Source organism: Branchiostoma belcheri, unplaced genomic scaffold (assembly GCF_001625305.1).
Source record: "Branchiostoma belcheri isolate BF01 breed outbred unplaced genomic scaffold, Haploidv18h27 scaffold243, whole genome shotgun sequence".
In the NCBI taxonomy this organism is placed as follows: Eukaryota; Metazoa; Chordata; class Leptocardii; order Amphioxiformes; family Branchiostomatidae; genus Branchiostoma; species Branchiostoma belcheri.
Genome location: NW_017803847.1, coordinates 248,183 through 269,210, shown reverse-complemented (window position 1 = coordinate 269,210; position 21,028 = coordinate 248,183). Strand labels below are relative to the sequence as shown.

Below are 21,028 nucleotides of genomic sequence, written 5' to 3'. Positions count from 1 at the left end.
AGAGAGAGAGAGAGAGAAAGAGAGAGAAAGAAAGAAAGAAAGAGAAAGAGTGAGTGAGAGAGAGAGAGAGAGAGATGAACGCAAGACAAAAAACATAACCTGGCGAAGATAAATATTATTGAATGAACAGAGTATAATTAGACAAGTACCTGCAGTATTTTCACACGTTTAATAGCAATAAAAGCAAATCCTAGACCAACTTTTGAAAACATATACATGTACCTAATCCTACAACAATGTCGGTGTCAATGTTGCCTTGGCGATATACTTCTCCCGTGATGCAGTGCGCGGCGGTAACGACCCATCGTGCCTTCAGTAGGGAGGCGCCACAGAAATACTTGTTGTTTCCCTGTGAATAGAAGGGAGGAACGGATGTAGTAAGATGTACACAACCGCTTTAACCCTCAAACACCCGGACGGGGTCCATTTAGACCCCAGGTGTATATTTTTATGTGCTAATTGAAAATTTTTGATTCGAAAAAAATTCCTCCCGTGACTTTGTCAAAAAAACCTCTTCTTCGAGTTTTCCTAATTTTCTTTTGAAGATCGGCACAAATTTGTAAAAATTACAACGGAAAGTCTGATGTAAGACCGTCCAAACGGACCCCAGCCATATTTTTACTTTCCTTCACACGAAATTGTTCGGATGTCCTCAATATGTCTTCAAGGAAGCATCGATCATTGCTTTAATATTATGCAGTTTGCCAAGTAACCTCAACCTCAGGAATCAGGTCATCAGGTTTTCAGAGGTTTGACAATTTGACAATCATATGAGGTCAAAGGTCAACCCCATGTTCATGCCTGCAGGCCTCATCCTATTTTTGCATAAATTATGATAATGAGTTGGAATTTTTTTAACGCTTAATCATGTCAAAATATACCTCTTACTATGTTTAACCAATATATGTGCAAAGATCACTGAAAGAATGCAAAAAGGAATGTAAATTTAAAAGAAACCAAATGGGGTCCATTTGGACCCCGTTCGGTCATTTTTGTCACAAAAAAGTTCGGGTGCTTGAGTGTTAAATGATCAGTATATGTTTTATGAATCGTTACGTCCCTGTCAGTGTGAGTTTTGAATAGCTGAGCACTCAAGTAGGTGGGTTTTAGCAGCTTTTTTTCTGATAGCTCATCATACATTTTCAATGGAAGCTTCCAAAAATAGGCTGTGCCCTACTGGGTCCATACCTGTTCTGTCTTCAGAAACAGAGCTGTTTGCCACGGCCAGGCTCCTTTTTTCGAGTCCGTGCCGCCGTAGATGCGTGGGCGGGGTCTGTCCCTCCCTCCCACCGGCACAAGCCCCGCTGGGAACCGCAGACCACGCGTACGGCCGCCCAGCCTCTTCGGTACGACCCCGCAGTCCGTGATGTCAGCTCGCCTGTCCCCGGGGCTCCGCTGTGGTTGGGGGGGTTAGTGGGGCGGAGGTTTGTTGTTGCTGTTGTCGTTGTTGTTGTCGTTGTTGTTGTTGTTACATCTTTCTGGGGTGTGGACGACTTGACTGGTTCGTAGGAAGCTGTTGTTAAGTCTAAAGAACGAATGAGAAAAACACACTATGAAACAACCTTCTTCCGAATTCGATCCCAACTCGGTTAACGTTCGGGAGCAGTATGATCGGATTCGAGTTATATATTTGAGTCAAATTTGACACCTGCACACGTTCCCGAACGTTGCTGACTTAATCCCGAATGTATGACTGGTGTTCTTGAGTCTTGAGTCTAGGACTCATAACTCGCACAAACTGGACACCCCGTACTGTCGCACCACTCGGTATAGAAACTCACCGATCCCCTACATGTGCCATCTGCTGAACAATTGACGGACACTAATTACTGCTACCTTAGCGTCCTTACTTATCACCATGAAATTTAGAAACAATTGTTAACAGACCATCCAGTTATTAGGAATATTTGAAATATTTGTATCACATGGGCCTACCTTTTAATCGTTCTTCTGCTCGTAATTTTTAACTGTTGTGGTGTGGTTTTATTATGTGTAATCATTGTGGTCTATGTAGTCTTTCTAATGATACTATATTTTAACTTCCTAATGACTTTGTATTTTAACCTCCTAATGATTAATATGCAATGCTATAAACTCTCGATTTTAAAATAATGAAATGTACATTGATTTGCAATTCAGTGACTTGTATCAAGTTTACTGCTATTGATCAATACATAATTCTTGAGTCTTGAGTCTTGAGTTCTGCTGACCACAGCTGAACAATGATCTCAACAATATACAACCACTGATGGAACCTCCCGACCGACCCCCCCAAATGTTGTAAACATTTTGAAACATTTATTTGATACAGCCGAATACCAGTAGTGGCCGAATTTACCGAACACCAGCCGACACAGACGACTTTGCGCTGACCTACTCCTAACCATGGTTGTGGGCGTTCAATTACAGGGCTCGAAATTAACAGTGTCCCTATGGCCACTGACCACTAGAATTTAGGCCGGGACAGGTAAAAAGGCACTTTGGGACATATTTGGGACAACATAACAATAATCAACATCAGAATGTCAGCCCTTCTTTTGTTTAGTAGGCACACGTCCCGGCTTTTGGCTACGGAAATACAACCCCCCCCCCCTAAATTTCCTGTCTACTCTGCAATTATAGTGCGGCCTGGGAGTCAGAATGTAAGAAAAATAAAGTTGACTTCAAGTTGAAGCCATACAATACTTCTCGAAAAGCATATTGAGACAGTTCATCCTCACTTAGGGACAATTGAAATATATTTTTGGGACAGTGCTGGGACAATAGGAAGAAAAGTTGATTTCGAGGCCTGAATTAGTGTTCTGGAAATTCGTGAATTTACAAATTCGTGAATGTTTGACAGGGCCTAGAGGCTGAAGTCTCATTTGCGTGATCGGGCGGGGGAGTTCTGAGGCAGCGCTCCGAGTTCCGCTAACTCTCCTAGCCTGGTTACCAGACTTTCAGAAGACGATAAAGAGGGGCTAAAATAGGTCTGGTAACCATAACTCTTAGGCCACACCAAGTAAATTTCATGGATGACGTCCGCGCGCGCATTGATTTTGGCCTGTTCCTAGAAAAAAAAACAAGAAATTCCGCTTCCTGTAACTATGACCAAAGAGTCACGACAGTGCCGCAAATCGTCAGATTGATGTGAAACCCGTAACGCCGAAAGCCTGTGCCTGGTTAAAAAATTGAAACAAAAATTTAAAAAAAAATGGCACTGAAAAAAATCCTGTCAATAGCTCCAAAACAGTGCCGTTTTTGGAACTATTAACAGACAGGACAGTCCTGTCAGCAGTGCAATATTTCTTATCTAGGCATCTTGTTTTTTAGGCCCCTTCTTGTTTTTTGCCCTCTCGCATTAGATTTAGGGTCTCCAAAGGACGTCATCCATAAAATTTACTTGGTGTGGCCTTATAGGGGGTGCTTTGTGTGAGTGTGACAGAGGCTTCACTCGTGCACCTGTTATAATGCCAATCTATAGACCAATGGAAAGTTACCTCACCTGTTGGAACTGTAGGGAATGTTGACGAATCGGCTGATACGGGTGCAGCTGTCGTTGATTCTGTACAACAAATAGTAGTTGCGGTAAGGTTAGCATTTTTTTTATATCTAAAAAAGCGCATGGGAAGAAATACACAGGCAGCGATGGCGAAGCACACAAGTTAATAAAAACTACATAATCGGCATCGACATTAAAATAAAAAAAAAATAAATGAAAAATATAACACTACCTACAATTACACATGAATATACACAATTGAAATGTGATTTTATGCATTGAGGAGGGATCACAGAAAGAATAGAAAACAGTGAAAACTGACTACTGGAGCAGTGGAAACTTATATCTCACCTGTTGGAAGAACACCCCTGACCCACGCCATGAGGCTGGTGACGTTAGTGTAGAACCCGTACCCTCTGCCGTCACAGACCGGAGACACGCCCCAACTCACGAGCCCGGCCAGAACCCATCTCTCAGACCTTACAGAGGGAACAAACAACCAACATTTAGTAGGACAAAGGTCACTAGTGCAGGCCCAGAAGGCCTATTTTGGGAGATGCATTAAAAATAACATGTTAGAACATTTTCGGCATCATTTCATGGCAGTACTTGAAGCGTTTAAAAAAAGCAAATAAACAAGCTTCGTGAGGCGTCTCCTTATTTTTTTTTTTGGGGGGGGGGCGTCCGAGACATAGCTTCTGTATCAGTGTAATATGGGATAAGATAGATTCAACTTAGTACATTAAAAGAATTGCTGAACAAATAATTTGAAAATCCATTTATTTTGCATCCTTGGGTGGCTTTAACTTGAATTGGTTCCATCTCTATGCCTTTTGTTTGTGTGAAGAATTACTCGACGAAAATCAAGCACAATCTCAAAGACGCCATGAAAATAAAAATATTTAAAAAAATAAATTGATAGAAAAGAATAAATGGACATTACCTGTCCTCCTTCTTAACGTGCTTGACGACGAAGGGTCCCCCGGAGTCCCCTCGGCAGGCGTCCCGGGGTCCTCCCCGGTCCCGGCTCCGGTGTCCCGCACAGAACATCCTGTCCGTGTACGACAGCGCCTGTCCGGATTTACTGTTGTCCCTGATTTCGCGCAGGCACTCGCCATCGCTGCGCACGGGCATGCGCAGCCTGACCTGCTGGAGGACCTTGGCGTGCCTCCATGACATTGACGAGGTCACGCCCCAACCGGTGACGTAACCAGCACTCTCCCGTCTAAATTCTTCATCTTAAAAAAAAAACAATAAAGGCCTTGCATTGAATTAAGAAACAACGTGAATTTAATTGTCTCGAGAGTCATGGAGAGCACTGTTACCAGCTAATTCTCATGTCTTTGCCATCATTACGACTAGATTTCAAACTGTTCATTACTCTTAAATGTTATACTTTTGATGGTAGATTTTTCCACGTGCTTCTTTATCTGAAGCTTTTTAGTCTTTGCAAGATTTTCCCCATAGTGAGTGTTAACCTAATTTCCGGCTCGTCGCGATCGCCTTTCAGAACGGTCGGCGCCTTTAGATGTCATATCGCTGACTGGTGGATGACCTATTCAAGCGTATCATAACTTTTTTGTGGTCCAAAAATGGATGAAACATAATATATACCATAAAACAATTGGAATTGCAAATGTAAGCGAGGATCATGAAAAATATCAAAGGTATTAGTAGTGAAAAAAAGAAAAGCACAAGCTCAGATTCGAACCCAGGTCAAAAAGCGTAACTCTAAACCCCTAAACTATACTCTATAGCTAACACTCTACACTACAAAACATCAATTCGAAGGATCGTGCCGATACTCTTTAAGTTAGCCGTTCTTCTTTCTTTCTCTTTCTTTATTCTTTATTTCAGGTAAAAAAAAGCACCCATAAAACAATTTATCTTAACAAAATACAGAACTACGATATGGCATCGACCCTTTCAAAAGGCGACGACCGTTTAATTACGAGACGGAAATTAGTAACGGCGGTACCTTTGATGTCTCCAGGCAGGCACGCCGTCCTGACGTAAGGTCCCAGCGTCACGTGACGGGACAGTCGGATCATGGCGATGTCGTAGTCAAAGTCCAGCCGCTCGTGGTCGTACCCGGGGTGGACGTGAAGCTCGCGGAGTCCGAAGTCCTGTACTTCGTTGCCAAGGTCTTTCTCACTACGTGCTAACAACCCTGAGGAGAAAAAAAAATTCCATTTTAGTTCCTTCCTGTTAAAAGTATTCCAACACTGTAATACAGAACAAAGTATTCTGTGGCGTTTTATCATTGCGAGAATGCAAAACGGATTTGGGCAGAATATTTTTAATTGTCTGAAAAATGTTACAGGAATTAAGATAGACCCACATGAAATAATGTGTGGCACTAGTGATATGTCAGATAAACTGTACTTTTACGTCCCCGATATTAAGTTCTATTTGTAGAAAATGAGCATTGAGGATTCACTGCACTTCTGTAAGGCTAGATTCAAGACAAAAAAATCTTAATTTCATTGTACAGAGTACATTGTGTAGAGTAGTTTATATTAAGTTTATCTATCTCTATATTTGTACAATATTTCTTTATGTACTATGCTGTATGTATATTTGTATTTCTGTCAACAGAGTTTTAAAAAATTAAAAAGTGTTAAGAATATAAACATCATTGAAACCCTATTATTTTGATATTATCAATTCACGCTTCATAACATAAATAACAAGAGTTCCGCGATCTCATACCTTCGCCAAATGATGTTAACCCTTGCGGGTGACGAATTATACAATTTTAATCATTGATTTTGTAAATAAGAGCCTCATTTGCATGGATTATATCAGTTGATCATATTCTCCATCCAATGACTGCCTTATCATAACAAAAAAGGCTATTATAGCACTTCCTCATAAATTATGCAAATGAGGTCATGATTTGAATAAATTATGTTTATTGATGTTCACCTTCACTTAACTTCCAAATGTGGCAAGTATGAAATTTGGGGTGCAGCAGTTACAACTATGGAATTATAAGAATTTGCCATTAATTATGCAAATTAGGCCCCCATTTACATAATCTATATCCTCAGATGTTTTTCTCGTTCTCAAGTAGATGTCACAAGTGTTTCATAGTTCTATTATTGAACAAAGCAGATTTATAGAATTTCCTCATTAATTATGCAAATTAAGTCCTGATTTGCATAATTGCCATCTGATTATGTCAAGCATCACTTCAACTACCTACATACCAAAAATCACGACAATACGTCAACCGGTTCTTGAGTTATCGTCCTTCGATTTTTTTTCAACAAATGCTCCTGCAGTTCCAGAACAAGGCGCTAGGGGACCCAAACTCATGTCACTTCTTCTCTATCCCAAGAGCTATCTGCCATCCAAAATTCGTGACCCTAGCATGTCCAGATCATGAGATATCAAAACCGGAAGTTCTGCTGCAGTACCTAGGAAAGCCGCCAGGGGGCCCAAAATCTAATCATATCTAGGTCTCATGAAGACCTACCCACCTACCAAGTTTCATTCCAATCCATCCACTGCTTCTTGAGTTATCTTGCTAAACCACACACACACACACACACACACACACACACAAACACTACTGAAAACATAACCTTCTTGGCGAAGGTAACAATCATGATATGTGACAAACTGACCCAGATATATCCTGAACTCCGTGATGTTTCTGTCAGGTGGGAAACAGTGCGCCGCTGACATCACCCACTCCCTGTCCACCAACACTCCTCCACAGTGGAACTTACTCTGAAACATAGACGACATACTCATGGCTAAGAAATGATGACAGCAAAATCTTAACTTGATTGTACCGAATATAAACATTAACGCCAAGCGCTACTTAGGCCACACCAATTTAATTTCTTGGTGAACGAATTCACCCGCTTCACTTTTTTTCTGATTTGCAAAAAAAAAAAGAATCAACTGCAAAATGCTCATACATGCATTTTGCCCCGAACAGTTGAAAACAGTCCTTTTCTTCCTAGTCGTTACAGTTATTCCATCTTTCAATGCAGTGGTATAAGTAAAAGTTCAACATTCATTTTTTAAACTAGCCTGGTGTGTTGACTTCATGGCTCCTATCGTACCTTTTTGGGCCATAATAGGATGCCTAGGCCTGTTTTTTTTTTATTTTTTTGCCCGCCCGTTCCATTATTTTCCTAGATAAATCCGTTAACCAAGAAATTAAATTGGTGTGGCCGTAAGGCTTAAAAATAGACCAGATATGTAAGAAAATGTCAAAGCAGGAAACTTTCAAGTACTTGACGTCAAGTAGGAATAAAATTATAGTGTACAAAATATGCTGTTATGTTTTCAGTCATTTTGTAGTCATTAATTAAATGTAGATCTAGGAAGATATATATAAGAGGTTTTGTCCATTCTGTCCTAATGAGATTAAAGACGAACATTTTAACAGGATTGTACGATGATAAACGCACAAAGCTGTTTAACCTTCTTTCTGCTTGGTCAAAGGAATTTGTTACAATTCATGCTATAGATAAATTTAGTTTAATTTTAGAAGGTAATAACCCTTACTGTAATGAAATAGGTAAAGATATCAAAGAATGTTTTTACCTTAAAACAGCTAGTTTAACTTGACATATCTATTGTTTTGTACGTAGGTTGCTGTACCAAGGAATCTGTCTGTATGTCTAGGTATAGTTTAAGACCTCACGAAAGTCGCTGTACTTTTTTGTGTCAATAAGGCCACACCGACTTCATTTTATGGATGACATCCGTGCGCGCATTAATTTTCGCCTGTCCACACACACACACACACACACACACACACACACACACAAAGAGATCACGTCCTCCGAGGCTCTGGCCTGGCTCTGGGCCTGGGTAGTCCATGGTAGTTAGCGACAATACGGAACCGGCATTAACTCTGGAAAACGGCACCCAGGATACCAAAGCTAAACAACTGTATCTCAGCACATACAGTGCATCGGCATACAGTGCCGATTCAAAGTCCATAGAAATCCAGCATGTGCCGGCTTGTCGTATATGTCGCTATGTACTGACGCAATTTCACAATATCAGCTTTGGACATTTAAATGAAGTAGAAAAATTCAGATTTCTTATGAAACTTGACAAATCATGTATTATTAGTTCTATATGCTCGTACATATTTAACTGCGTCAAGAAGCGAGAAGAAGTTGAACATAGTAAATAGTAGATCGCATTAGTATGTATAGTTTAAGTGCAATTGCTGTATCTTTCTCCTTGTCTATTCATGACCTGTAGTTAGCTTGTTAAGAGCACAAATGTACAAAATGTGCAAAATGTACAAAGCTTTGTAATGCGTATTCCTGTGGTTCAGTAACATTTTTATTTTTGGCCGGAATTTTTTTTTTTATTCGCCCGCGCGCACTAGTTTTTGGGGTCTTCAGAGGATGTCATCCATAAAATTAAGACGCTATGGCCTTAATTTCATGATGTGATGATTATTTTGCTGACCTTCCGAACGCTTCTGCCAACAAAGATGGCGGCTTGCCATGGCCAGGCTCCAGGCTGGGCGGTCACCCCGCCGATGATTTTACCTTGGATCGGGGGAGTTGTTCGTCCTGATACACCGCACAGTGAATAATCTGCACAAGTAAACAAACGTCAAATATTTCAGTGAAGGTTAGACATCCAGGTAATAAGATACGCCAGAAAGCAGTTACTCAAGCAACCAAAATCATACCCAGTTGCTTGAGTAACTGCTTTTTGAAACATCAAAATATTTCTTAAAGTTAAAACTTTTGATCCCACACAGCGAGGTCGTGTGGCGTAGTGTTAGAGTGATCGCCTCGGAGGCGAGAGGTTCCGGGTTCGAACCCTGCTATGGCATCTTGAGCCATTGGCAAAGGCTCTTTACATGAATTTCCTCACTTACTTAAAATGAGTATTTGATTATCCTCTTTGTTGATAGCGTTGAAAATTTTGAGACATGGGCCGTCACTGCGCGTTGTTATTTCATGTTGGAACTAAAAAGGCCAATATTTGCTTTGGAGCAAATACAGCGATGGGTTCACCACATTTTACGACATGACAGGGAAAGAATGAGAAACACAAGGGAAACCAATGATTTACATTGATATAACTATAATATGAAGTAACATACAACTAAAACAACAGTTGGATAGCTATTCCCTACTTTATTGGTTAGGATTTTTAATTGCATAATGCAAACTGTTGATTTTCAAAATAAAAAAAAAACGTTCATGCCCCGCATTCCAATGCTGGAGCAGAAAAGCTTGAAATACCTACCAAAACACTTGAATAAAGACATACTGTCAGTATGGAAATGCTCTGTGCAGGTGTTAATCAAGTTAAATCCCAACAGCCAATCATCAAGAAATGCTCTGTGCAGGTGGAAATGCTCTGTGCAGGTGTTAATCAAGTTAAATCCCAACAGCCAATCAGCAAGAAGTATAGAGGAAAGCTGCATGCCTATTGGTTAATGCCCTGCATTCCATTGTGATGACTCATGCCCAGACGTGGTAAACACGGCACACTAACACAGTAATACATTTGCTATAACACAGCCAAAAAACTCAAATAAAACCTTTCTAAAAGCCTGTATCACAAAAATTTAAAAAACACCTAGGGGTATTTGCCCACTGTACCTCCATACCAAATTTCAGGACCTTAGGCCCTAAAATGAAGAAGCTGAATCCATTTAAAAATTGGCAGGAGGAGGAGAAGGAGAAACATCAGAAAAAGCAATATGGGTTCACCACCACTTCGTGGTGTGGTGAACCCATAATAAAAACAACAAAGGGCATTGTTCTCACATAGATCCTTTAACCAGTCACACATTGGTCTTTTTCAATACACTGACTCAATGAGACTGCTCACGTTGCTTCTCTTAAGTGTGACGTCAACACTTGGTCAAAGGTATCTGGTAAGTCAAGTCTGTGACAAGTCTCACTGGGTCAGTCTACTGAAGAAGACCAGAGTGACTTGTTGAAAGCTCTAGGTGAGAACTATCCCTTGTGTCGGATCAAAAGTTTTACTCCTAACTATCAACACACATGAACTTTCATGACAACATCAAATATCAAACTGGAATGATATTGTATTGAATACATACTATGGCCTATAGTAAAGGGTAGCTTTTCAGCATTTAAACGCCAATGCAGAATACTTGGACAAGATATATAACTGTTCTTTACAATAATCTACTAACAGTAGATGAGATACTGTGTGCATAGTTACCGATTTTGTTGTTAGTCATGTTTGATATGAGCCACTCCAACGTTAAGTAGTCCTTTAAGACGAAGAAATGCTCTCTTGGAGGATCAGAGGCGATATTCTGGAGCTGGGATTTGACGATGTCCTTCCCGACACCGATGCAGAACATTTCGACGTCCTCTTCTTCCCTTAACTTCTCCGCCTCTACCGAAGGGTCGCCGCCCATGTTGTGAACCCCTGAAACATCGTAGACATATAATTTCCGTTTCACACAATTTCCAACATTCATAAAGTTATGACTTTTTAGACACTGGTATTAACAAGTTATCGGGCTGTTAAAATATATGTATAGCTTTCGTGAAGCCCCACTTTGTCCTTGTCCTTGTATTGTTTCTTAAATAATATTATAGTTATATATAAAAAAACAATTTATTTGATTTTGCTACTGTATATCTATTACTCAAAGGGTCACCTCTACTGTACATCTCATATATCAACACTCAGATTCCCGCAATCACATAGTTCTACTCATCCGCCAGAAAAATAACAATATTGATCAACATACTATATTGAGAAAATGACTAAATGTCTATAGTTGGCATGGTTTACGGTGCTAATTCAAAATGAGGCCTTTGGGTCAGTACATATAAGTGACCTTTGCCGAACCCAACACGTATAATCAGTGATCTCACGAGAATCTGCGAGACGAGCTCTAATCTCGCGAGACTCAGCGAGATGCCCTAAAATCTGAGAAACCTCTCTTTGTGGCAGACAGTACAATTACCTTTGCACATATAGAAGCCCATGGTAAAATACACTAAAGCAAGTCACAATGAAAGTACTTTTCAATCTCAAAACTTCTTCTGGACCAGGGAGTCACAATGGTTTGTTCCCAAATATAGAAAGAAAACAGGGGGTTGACCAGCTCAAACTCTGACAACAGCTGACAACAGTGAACAACCCTACTTTTGGCCGCCCTGGGCAGGCCAGACTCGATATATGGGTCCTTGGAATCGGGGAAAGATGCACAGGAACAGTGGCCAGCAGACGGGAAGATAGTGGAGTGACTGTAACGGTTTGTTATATAGTTTAAGTTTGTATGTGAAATACAGGAATGTGTCACTCTTTACTGTGTAAGTTTTGATAGGCTACATGATAATAGCGTTAATGGCCCGCCCTTTCTCGGTGAATATAGTGTGATAAAGCCTTGTTATTAACCTTAAAGTATATATCACTCACCGTCGGTGATGAGTATAACCGCCTGTTTGGCCTTCCGTTCAGGAGAAGCTTGTTTGTTGGCGATGATCATGTTCCTCAGAAACGTCAGACCCTGCCTTGTGTTCGAGCCAGTGTCTGTCGGAAATGATAACCAATCAATCAATCAATCAATCAATCAATAAATAAATAAATAAATAAATAAATAAATAAATAAATAAATAAATAAATAAATAAATAAATAAATAAATAAATAAATAAATTAACCGATCAATCAATCAATCAATTCGAGCCAGTGTCTGTCGGAAAGGGTACATTAATCAATCAATCAATCGACCGACCGATCAATAAAATCAATCAATCAATCAATCAATCAATCAATCAATCAATTCGAGCCAGTTTCTGTCGGAAAGGATACATCAATCAATCAATCAATCAGTTAATCAACCAATCAATCAATCAATTCGAGTCAGTGTCTGTCGGAAAGGGTACATCGATCAATCAATCAATCAGTCAATCAATCAATCAAACAATAATTCAATCAATCAATTCGAACCAGTGTCTGTTGGAAAGGATACATCAATCAAACAATCAATCAATAATTCAATTAATTAATTAATAATCCAATCAATCAATCGATAATGAAGTGTTTTGAACCCTAATAACATACTTATCTCCTCGGATAGGTCAGACCATTTGGTGTTGTCTAGGTGTCCCAGTGCATCCCGGACGGACAGGGCCTCCTGTGTGCGGAATAACACCTTTGTCTGGGAGGCGAACGCGATGGCTCCAACCCGGGTTCCGCCAGGAAGAGCAGATACTCCAACCTACAGTGTTTAAAAGGAAATAGATGCTGTTTTTATTCATTTCTTTTTTTTATGTTACCAGTAGATCACACTCAGGACAATGGCCGGTTATAGAAGTCCCTGGGTACACAAACTCCACATAGAAAAAGGCAGACACAACCGCATTCCTCTAGAGCAAAGGATTTGCCAATTTTGCGATTTAGATAAGATTGAGAATGAGTTTCATTTCGTAGTTGATTGTACGTTATATAGTAATGAGAGAGATTTCCTATATGCTTATATAATAGATAAGTTCCCCAACTTTGGACATTTAAATGAATCAAAAAAATTCATAGTTCTTATGAAACTTGACAAACCATGTATCACTAGTTCTATATGCTCCTACATCTATAACTGTGTCAAGAAGCGAGAAGAAGTCGAACAATGTAAATAGTAGATCACATTAGTATGTATAGTTTAAGTATCATTGCTGTATCCTTTTCCTTGTCTATCCATGACCTGTACTTAGCTTGTTAGAGCACAAACGTACAATAACGGTCTTTCATAAAAGAAAAGTTACTTACATACATACATACAAATTCAGCACGAAAACAAATTAATTGCAAATAACATGGAACATCTGTTAAGAATAAATTTGAATACAGTCATATTTCAGTCTGTTTTGTGGTGGTGAGTTCCTTTGTTTGATATAGAAAGCCCCTGAAGCTAGTAGACTGTCTCTGAAAGACTTCGGTTGCTATATATATAAATATATATAGGTTCTCGGCATAGACTAAAACATGCAAGAATCGTGGATAGAGTTTAAATATATCATACACAAACGTACAAAAATAAGCACTACATAGACATATCACGCAACTTTGACCTAAACTCAACGGGGGGGGGGGGGTAAAGGCTTCTAGTCACCTTTGACCCATTGCCAGAGTCACGTGTCCATGAAGTCACGTGCTTTATATAATGGGTCAGTTATTCTGACGAGGATGCATCAGTCGTGAAGTTTTCGCACTGTTTTCTTTGGTTGCACCAAAAGCTTATTCAATTTCTGAACGGTTTTATTTTACCAACACCCACTTTTGGCCAGGACACGTTTTGTACGAAAGCAAATCACCCTTTCTTACTCCATATACTCCATCTTTTAGGAGGAAGTTCCACGCTTAGAGCTTCTTTCCTAGAACTACATCACTATGGAACAAGCATACCTTTGAATGCTTCCCAAGTGGATACAACCTTTAAAAAGTCCAATCAAAGGTAAACAAATATCTATCTTTACAGTCCCTTGATGTAACCCAAAACATGTGAGTGGTTCGTATGACCCTAATTTTGAGATAAAAGTTGAAGTAAATTTAAAACTAGAGAAGTAACATTTGCAAAGCAAATGCATAATGTTTACCTTCGAACCTTCGGACATTGTCTTCCCTGCTAATTTTTACTCAAGCACATAACATTACATGTACTAGGAGTAAATGGTGACATGAGCAGAGCAGACCATGAAATTGCAACATTATATAACCCAACACCAGTCACCATGGTGACAGACGTCAACAAATCATGTCATTGGCCAGGTCAGAGGTTAGTGTTTGGAACAGAAAAGGAGGAAGAAACTGAGTAAAAACAATATGTTTTCCTTCGGTAAACATAAAAAAAAATGTTTGGGCATTATCCTCACCTTCTGAATAAGAGCTTTTGCGAAATTAACGGAGGCGTTGTAATGGTGATAGCCGACACTTCCTGACGCGTCGAAGACAAAGTAGAGATCCAGTCCGTGCGGGTTGTTGGTGTTGAGGAACCTCGCTCTGGATCCCCTGCACTGGTCCCGGTTGTTTGTATCCACCTGGCTGGAGCAGGACGCATGCGCGAGGGCGTCCAATCCCATGCCGAAGTTTGCAGCAACATCCGGGACACTGTCGAAATCGTTTCGCCCTGTATGTAGAAAGTTCAAGTTCATCTTGTGTGTAACTTATTAACTATGATAATTGATTTAAAGCGATATAAAACATTTTGAACCAAAAATTTTAACGATTCAATTAAAAAATATCTTCGTGTGATTGTAATCACACCAAAAAATATAGTCGTGTGATTGTAATCTACTTCCACTTTTCAATATATTTTTGCGATTATCTCACATTTCTGACATTTATGATTGGCGCATAAACAGCCCGCGCAAGGTTCACACAGTTTTTGGTGCCACCACAAATAACCAGAATGTAAACAAACATGGCTGTTTTCAAACACTTGTAAGGCGTCATATTTTGGCACCTACACTACCGTAAATGACACAATAGAATATGGTTGATTCAATTTACTTTGTAAAGAATTCAGAAAAATTAATCTCTCTATCGTCTTAATATAACAAAATGTCATATAAACTACGATAAACTATTATCGTCATTAGAGTAAATATCTAAGGCTTCCCAATCAACAATAGTCTTTACTCAGAAGTTTAAAAATTCCAACCCTAAGAATCATTCCTATTCCTATTAGGAAATTAATGAAATTAATTAAATTTTTACCCAAACATCTCGTGTTTTCCCCCGACCATTCTCCGGACTTCAGGCACTTCCGTTTCCGGGACCCTAGCATCTCGTACCCAGGGTTGCAGTGGAAGGTGATGACGTCATAACGATTGTAACCGTTCCCAGTCTTTCTGCCGTTGACGGGTGTCGGTAGAACTGGGCAATCGGATCCTAGAGGTACCACAGGAGAAACGGGAAAGATAAAAAAAAAACGTTACCTGGCACTGTATGTTTTTATGATGTCAGTACTAAGGACACACCAATTTAATTTGTTGTTTCTCGGATTCGCCCTATTTTTTATGATTTGCAAAAAAAAAAAAGATTTTAGGTTCTGAATCAACTGCAAATTTTAAAATGCTCAATAAAAGACATATTTTGGCCGCAACGGTTGAAGAAAGTCTTTTTTTACCTAGTTGCTAAATTTTTTAATGCAACAATGCAACTTTGTTTCATTAAAAGTTCAAAATCTATTGTTTTAAATATTATAAACCAGCCTGGTATGTTGACTTCATGGCTCATATCGTAACATTTCCGACCTGTTTTTTTCGCCCTGTCTCTTCATATTTTTCTTGAAAAAATCCGAGAAACAACAAGTTAATTGGTGTGGCCTTACCTTTTTTTGCGCAGTTAAGGTCATAGTCTTTTGAGACTGACTGGCAGTTGTACTACAGTAACCTAAACTAGAGTTCCACGATCTCATACCTTCGCCAAATGATGTTAGCTTTTATGAATAAGAACTTATATACAATGTATTAATCCCCCTGATTATGCAAATAGGATCCGCAATTGCATGAATTATATCTGTTGATCATAATCTCCACCAACAGTCTTATTTTAACAAAGAATGTCATTATAGCATTTCCTCATATATTATGCAAATGAGGTCCTTATTTGAATAAGTTATGTTAAATTATGTTCACCTTCACTAAACTTCAAACACCCCAAGTATAAAATTCCAGGCAGTTACCACTATGCAATTATAACATTTTCTCATTAATTATGCAAATTAATTCTTCATTTGCATAATCGATATCTGCCTGTGTTTCTCTCGTTGTTAATAACATATGTCGCAAGCTTGAACTTCCTATCATGGAATGCAGCTGATTAATAGAATTTCCTCATTAATTATGCAAATTACATTCATATTTGCATAATTGTAATATCATTATGTCAAGCATTACTCAAGCTACCTACATACCAAAAATCATGATGATCCATCAATCGGTTCTTGAGTTATCCTCCTTTAAACATTTGTCCTTTAAACCCCCTTGCAGTTCCAGAGCAAGCTGCTAGGGGGCCCAAACTCACGTCACTTCTTTCCCAGCACAAGAGCTACCTGTCATCTAAATTTCGTCACCCTAGCTTGTCTAGATCATGAGATATCAAAACCGGAAGTTCAGCTGCAGTACCATGACAAGCCGCCAGGGGGCCCAAAATCTAATCAGTTCGAGCTCTCATCAAGACCTACCCACCTACCAAATATCAAGATAATCCATCTAAGCTTTCTCGAGTTATGCTGTTGACACACAGACACACAGACACACACACAGACAGACACACGGACACGAAAACATAACCTTCTCCAATTCTTGGCGAAGGTAATAAAAGCGTCGTGTAGTGTACGTAATGGTAGGGCATTCAGCCCAGAACCCATGGGTCCTGGGTTCGATTCCACCTACATTCCCCGACGTGGTGCCCTTGGGAAAGGCAACTTTCCTCACTTCACTCAAGTAAAAATGAGTACCATAATAGTGTATATTGTGTATATCGAGAAAAGTGTATAATAAAGTTTATAGGCCATAGATTCTTTACTGACGGTATGTAGTTCTGAGGACTAACAGTGTTATTTTCGAGTGGAGATAAATTTACAAGAAACAAGCATACCACAAATTAGGATATTACATGTATATCATCGTCGCATTATTAACATCATCATTGCCACAATAATATTTTGACTCCATTCTGAACATATTGCTTCCTTAAGCCCTCTAACCGTGAACCAGTGCCATAACCTTACATACTTTCATCGTCACAGGTTGTGTCCGTGCCGTTCCAGGTACCGTCCTCTCTACAGGTTCTCTGCGGGGACCCGTACAGGGTGTACCCGCTGAAGCACGAGAAGTGTACGGTGGATCCGACGGTGGTCCTCGTGCCCACTCGCCTTCCGTTCTCAGGTGATCTTAGACTTGGACACTGAAGGTCTGCAATAGATCACAGTTGTCAATTGCATGTATACCTTTACATTGTATATCTTCAACAGGCACATGTAAATGTTACCTGTTATCCTTCCACAAATAAGATAAATCTTAATGATCATTAATCATAAACATGCAAAAAAACAAGGTGTATAAAATCAACAGTATGTCGTATATCGTCCCCCCTGGCGCTATGCAACATGGGATGTTTAAACCCCTGACGCCATATGCACCCTGGGAATGGGAAATGTGTTTATCTGTATAGTATCAGCTAGTTCCGCCGTGTTTCTCGGTTGGAACGTCGCCACCATTTCCGGTTGTCCGGGTCACACTTCCGCACATATTCCCAGGCTAGCAGCATAAGCTATATGGTCCTGCTAAAAACAAACTGAGGACCTATGGATTGGTTAAGTTGGCCTACATTGAAGAACAAAAATACCTAAATATTGACAACAGACGGCATAGGACTGTTGTCAACATCCGGGACACTGTCGAAGTTGTTTGGCCCTGTATGTGGCAAGTTCAAGTTCATCTGTTGACGTCATGAAATGCCCATTGTTACCGTTATGTAACTTATAAAATACGATGATTGATTTAAAGCGGCATTGCATAACACATTTTGCACCAAAAATTGAAATGTTTTAATTGAAAAAATACCTTCGTGTGATGGTAATTTACTAATCCACTTTTTAACATATTTTTGCAATTATCTCACATTTCTGACATTATGTCACTCAGTTTGTGGTGCCATCAGAATGTAAATTAACATCTTAAACAGTTTCAAGCTTTTAAACACTTGTAATATGTCATATTTTAAGCAGGTACACTTTCTGAATGGCATTTTTACAATGCAGTTCTTACATTGTTAAGAAATTTCCACCTCTACAGAAGGAAATTCGTCGACGTAGATGGTCCCTCTTCGGACACGTACTCCGTATGCCGCTGGACTCACCCCCACAAAAGGTCCTCAGTGTCGCGTTCAGCAAAAAACTAAACTCAAACCCAGCAAGGAAGACCACGTGACGGTCTCCTTAGTAGCCTTGTCGACGATTGTTAACTTTATCTCAAACAATCATAACATCTTACCTACTGAAACATCTTAGAAACTTAGCAAGAGACAAACGCAGATGGATTGAACTGTACAGGGACATACACTGATTTAGCCTGTCAATTGTAGTTTGCTAATTGTAGTCTGCTAATTTACAGCCAAAAACAGTTATTTATTATCATTATGTAAAGAAATGACCAGAAAATTTCCCTTTCGTATCGTCCTAATGTTATATAACGGAGGTTTAAAGTAAGGCTTACCTTGTTCAGCCTGTCCGGCTCCAGGCCCGCCATACGAAGCCACCAGTACGGAGAGGAGCAGAAGCGTGGTCAGCATCTCGTCAGAACGCGCCGGCACTGCAGCAGTACTGTCCGCGAAACAACCTCGGTGTAAACTGAGGACAACTGGCGACAAGGAAGTAGAAGTATTGTATATCGGATATATCTTGTACAGTAGGCTTGAAAATTTGGCCGTGTGCCATATTGCTCTGTTACGACTCTTCAGCATGAAATCAAACTCGAACTAAGACCACACCGATTTAACTTTATGGATGACATCCGTGCGCGCATTGATTTTCGCCTGTTCTCAAAAAAAAAAAAAAGATCACGTTCACCGAGGCCCTGGCCTGGCTCTAGGCCTAGGTAGTTCATGGTGGTTTGCAAGAATACGGAGCGGGGCACCCAGGCTATCGAAGCTCCACGACTCAAGAACTCAGTACATACGCCGGCTTTTCGGATACGTCGCTATGTACTGCCGAAATTCACAATACCAGCAATTCCTGTAGCATTTAGTAGCATTTCTTTTTGACCGGATTTTTTTTATTCGTCCGCGCGCACTAGTTTGGGGGTCCTCAGAGGATGTCATCCATAAAATTAAGTCGGTGTGGCCTAACTAGTACGTCCGTGGCTTAGACCATGTTGATATGATAATATGGATGACGTCAGCAAGCACAAAAGTTTTCGTCCATTTCTATAGAAGCACTGTAAGTCGTGCGAAGCAGCTGAAAAATGAACAAATATATCCCGTATTGGAAACTATACTAACTTTCGTAGAATGCCAAAATCAATTCCAAAGGAAAGGAAGAAAATGTGAAGAAATGAAAATGAAGAGTCTATTTTTTTAATTATCATATGCACTGTGTTCATTCATTTGCTCAGCATTCATGACCCCATATCTATATAGATTTTATAATAAAGGCGACTTTTTTAAAAACCTTTTCTTTACGCTCGCATTAGTTTTGGGGTTCCCAGAGGATGTCATGCATATAATCAAATCAACATGGCCTAACCGACAAGGAAGTAAGCCTAGCACTGATTCAGCACATGGAGATGTGCCAAAGCCACGAGCCGTGACGCTAGTTTGTCTGAAGTAGGTTTTATCAGTGGATGACAGGCGACCAGGAAGTACAACCGACGCCTGTACACCACATGGAGATGTGCCAAGGACATTCACCTTTTCCCATTCCCAGGATGCATTGCACCAGCGGGGTACAACGTCGACGTCCCTTGTAGCGCCTAATAGTCGGAAACCTGTTAATCCCCCTAAATTAAGAACTTCCGGTTTTGATATCTCATGATCTGGTCACGAGTTTTGGATGGTAGATAGCTCTTGCGCTCAGGAAGAAGTCACGTGAGGTTGGGCCCCCACATCTGACAGATTGTTCTGGAACGGCAGGGGCCAGGGGCGCCAAAGAATGAATACGAATTTTAAGGAATTTATACGAATTTTACGCAATACATACGATCCATTACTAGGAAACACACGATCCTTTAAGTTACTAATTTTACCATCGAAGCGGATTTCGAATTTCTTGTTGTTGTTTTTCTAAAAAATTAAAGGTCAAAATCAATGCGCGCGTGGATGATATACATAAAATTACTTGGTGTGGCCTAATCACCATACAAGGGATTCTGTGTATTGAAGACATTGGCATTTTTATGTGATGTAGCGTAACCATCATCAATTAAATCATTTTAGAATCATTAGGAACGTGGTAATGTAATACGAAAATCATTAATTCATGATCCCCATTGTATTGCAAAAAAAAAACAACAACAATGAGACCATTATTAGCAACGTTAAATAATATTGTTATACGTTAACACAAGACGTGTAATAGTGTTGTACTTCGAAAACAAATCGGCAGGTGGCACTTCTGCTGCAGCTGCTGACGAAACTCGAACAACAAGACTTTCAAGCTCAATGACCTTGAAAAGAGCTAATATCTGGCAGCGATCAATTGAAAGCTTCATGGTGAATCAGTCGGAGAGGGTTCAGCTCGTCAGTATAATGTTTAAAGTTCGAATCCGCAGCCCTTTCGTGATCATACGTTGACCTTCATTCACCCCATACCTGTGACATAGCAACCTTTTAATAGTCCAGTCGTGTAAAAATAGTCGCCCGTAACGTAGACTCTCGCTGGCGGCATCATTCAGTGGACAACCTTCGCGAGACGCCTATTTGTGACTGAAAGAAGCCTTCGTTTTACGTTAAATTCAAAACAACCAATGGCGAGACAGATTCCACTGTGCGCTAGACCGTGCAGAGTGTCGGGTGCCTTAGGCATGAGGTGAACTGCTGTTCTGATTCTGACACAG

The 21,028-nt window shown here is 40.0% G+C and overlaps 1 protein-coding gene and 1 pseudogene across 2 annotated transcripts; one reads left to right on the top strand and one right to left on the bottom strand.

Annotated features, from left to right (window-relative positions):
• Positions 1–214: 214 nt before the first annotated feature.
• Positions 215–18,958, bottom strand: LOC109471260 (complement factor B-like). Of its 2 annotated transcripts, none has more exons than XM_019770544.1 (15): positions 18,692–18,958; positions 17,210–17,389; positions 15,186–15,359; positions 14,342–14,595; positions 12,540–12,696; positions 11,894–12,007; positions 10,679–10,891; positions 8,933–9,063; positions 7,114–7,219; positions 5,460–5,651; positions 4,425–4,719; positions 3,833–3,960; positions 3,485–3,544; positions 1,189–1,513; positions 215–349 (listed from the first exon to the last, which is right to left on the bottom strand). In XM_019770544.1, exons 1-14 carry the CDS (start codon positions 18,936–18,938, stop codon positions 1,200–1,202), a joined length of 2,565 nt encoding a protein of 854 aa, XP_019626103.1. In that variant the 5' UTR covers positions 18,939–18,958; the 3' UTR covers positions 215–349; positions 1,189–1,199. The 2 variants fall into 2 exon arrangements, with proteins under 2 accessions (XP_019626103.1, XP_019626102.1); XM_019770543.1 differs by having other exon boundaries at positions 1,189–1,525; positions 18,692–18,956.
• Positions 18,959–20,995: 2,037 nt separating this feature from the next.
• Positions 20,996–21,028, top strand: part of LOC109471249 — a 15,283-nt pseudogene continuing 15,250 nt past the window's right edge.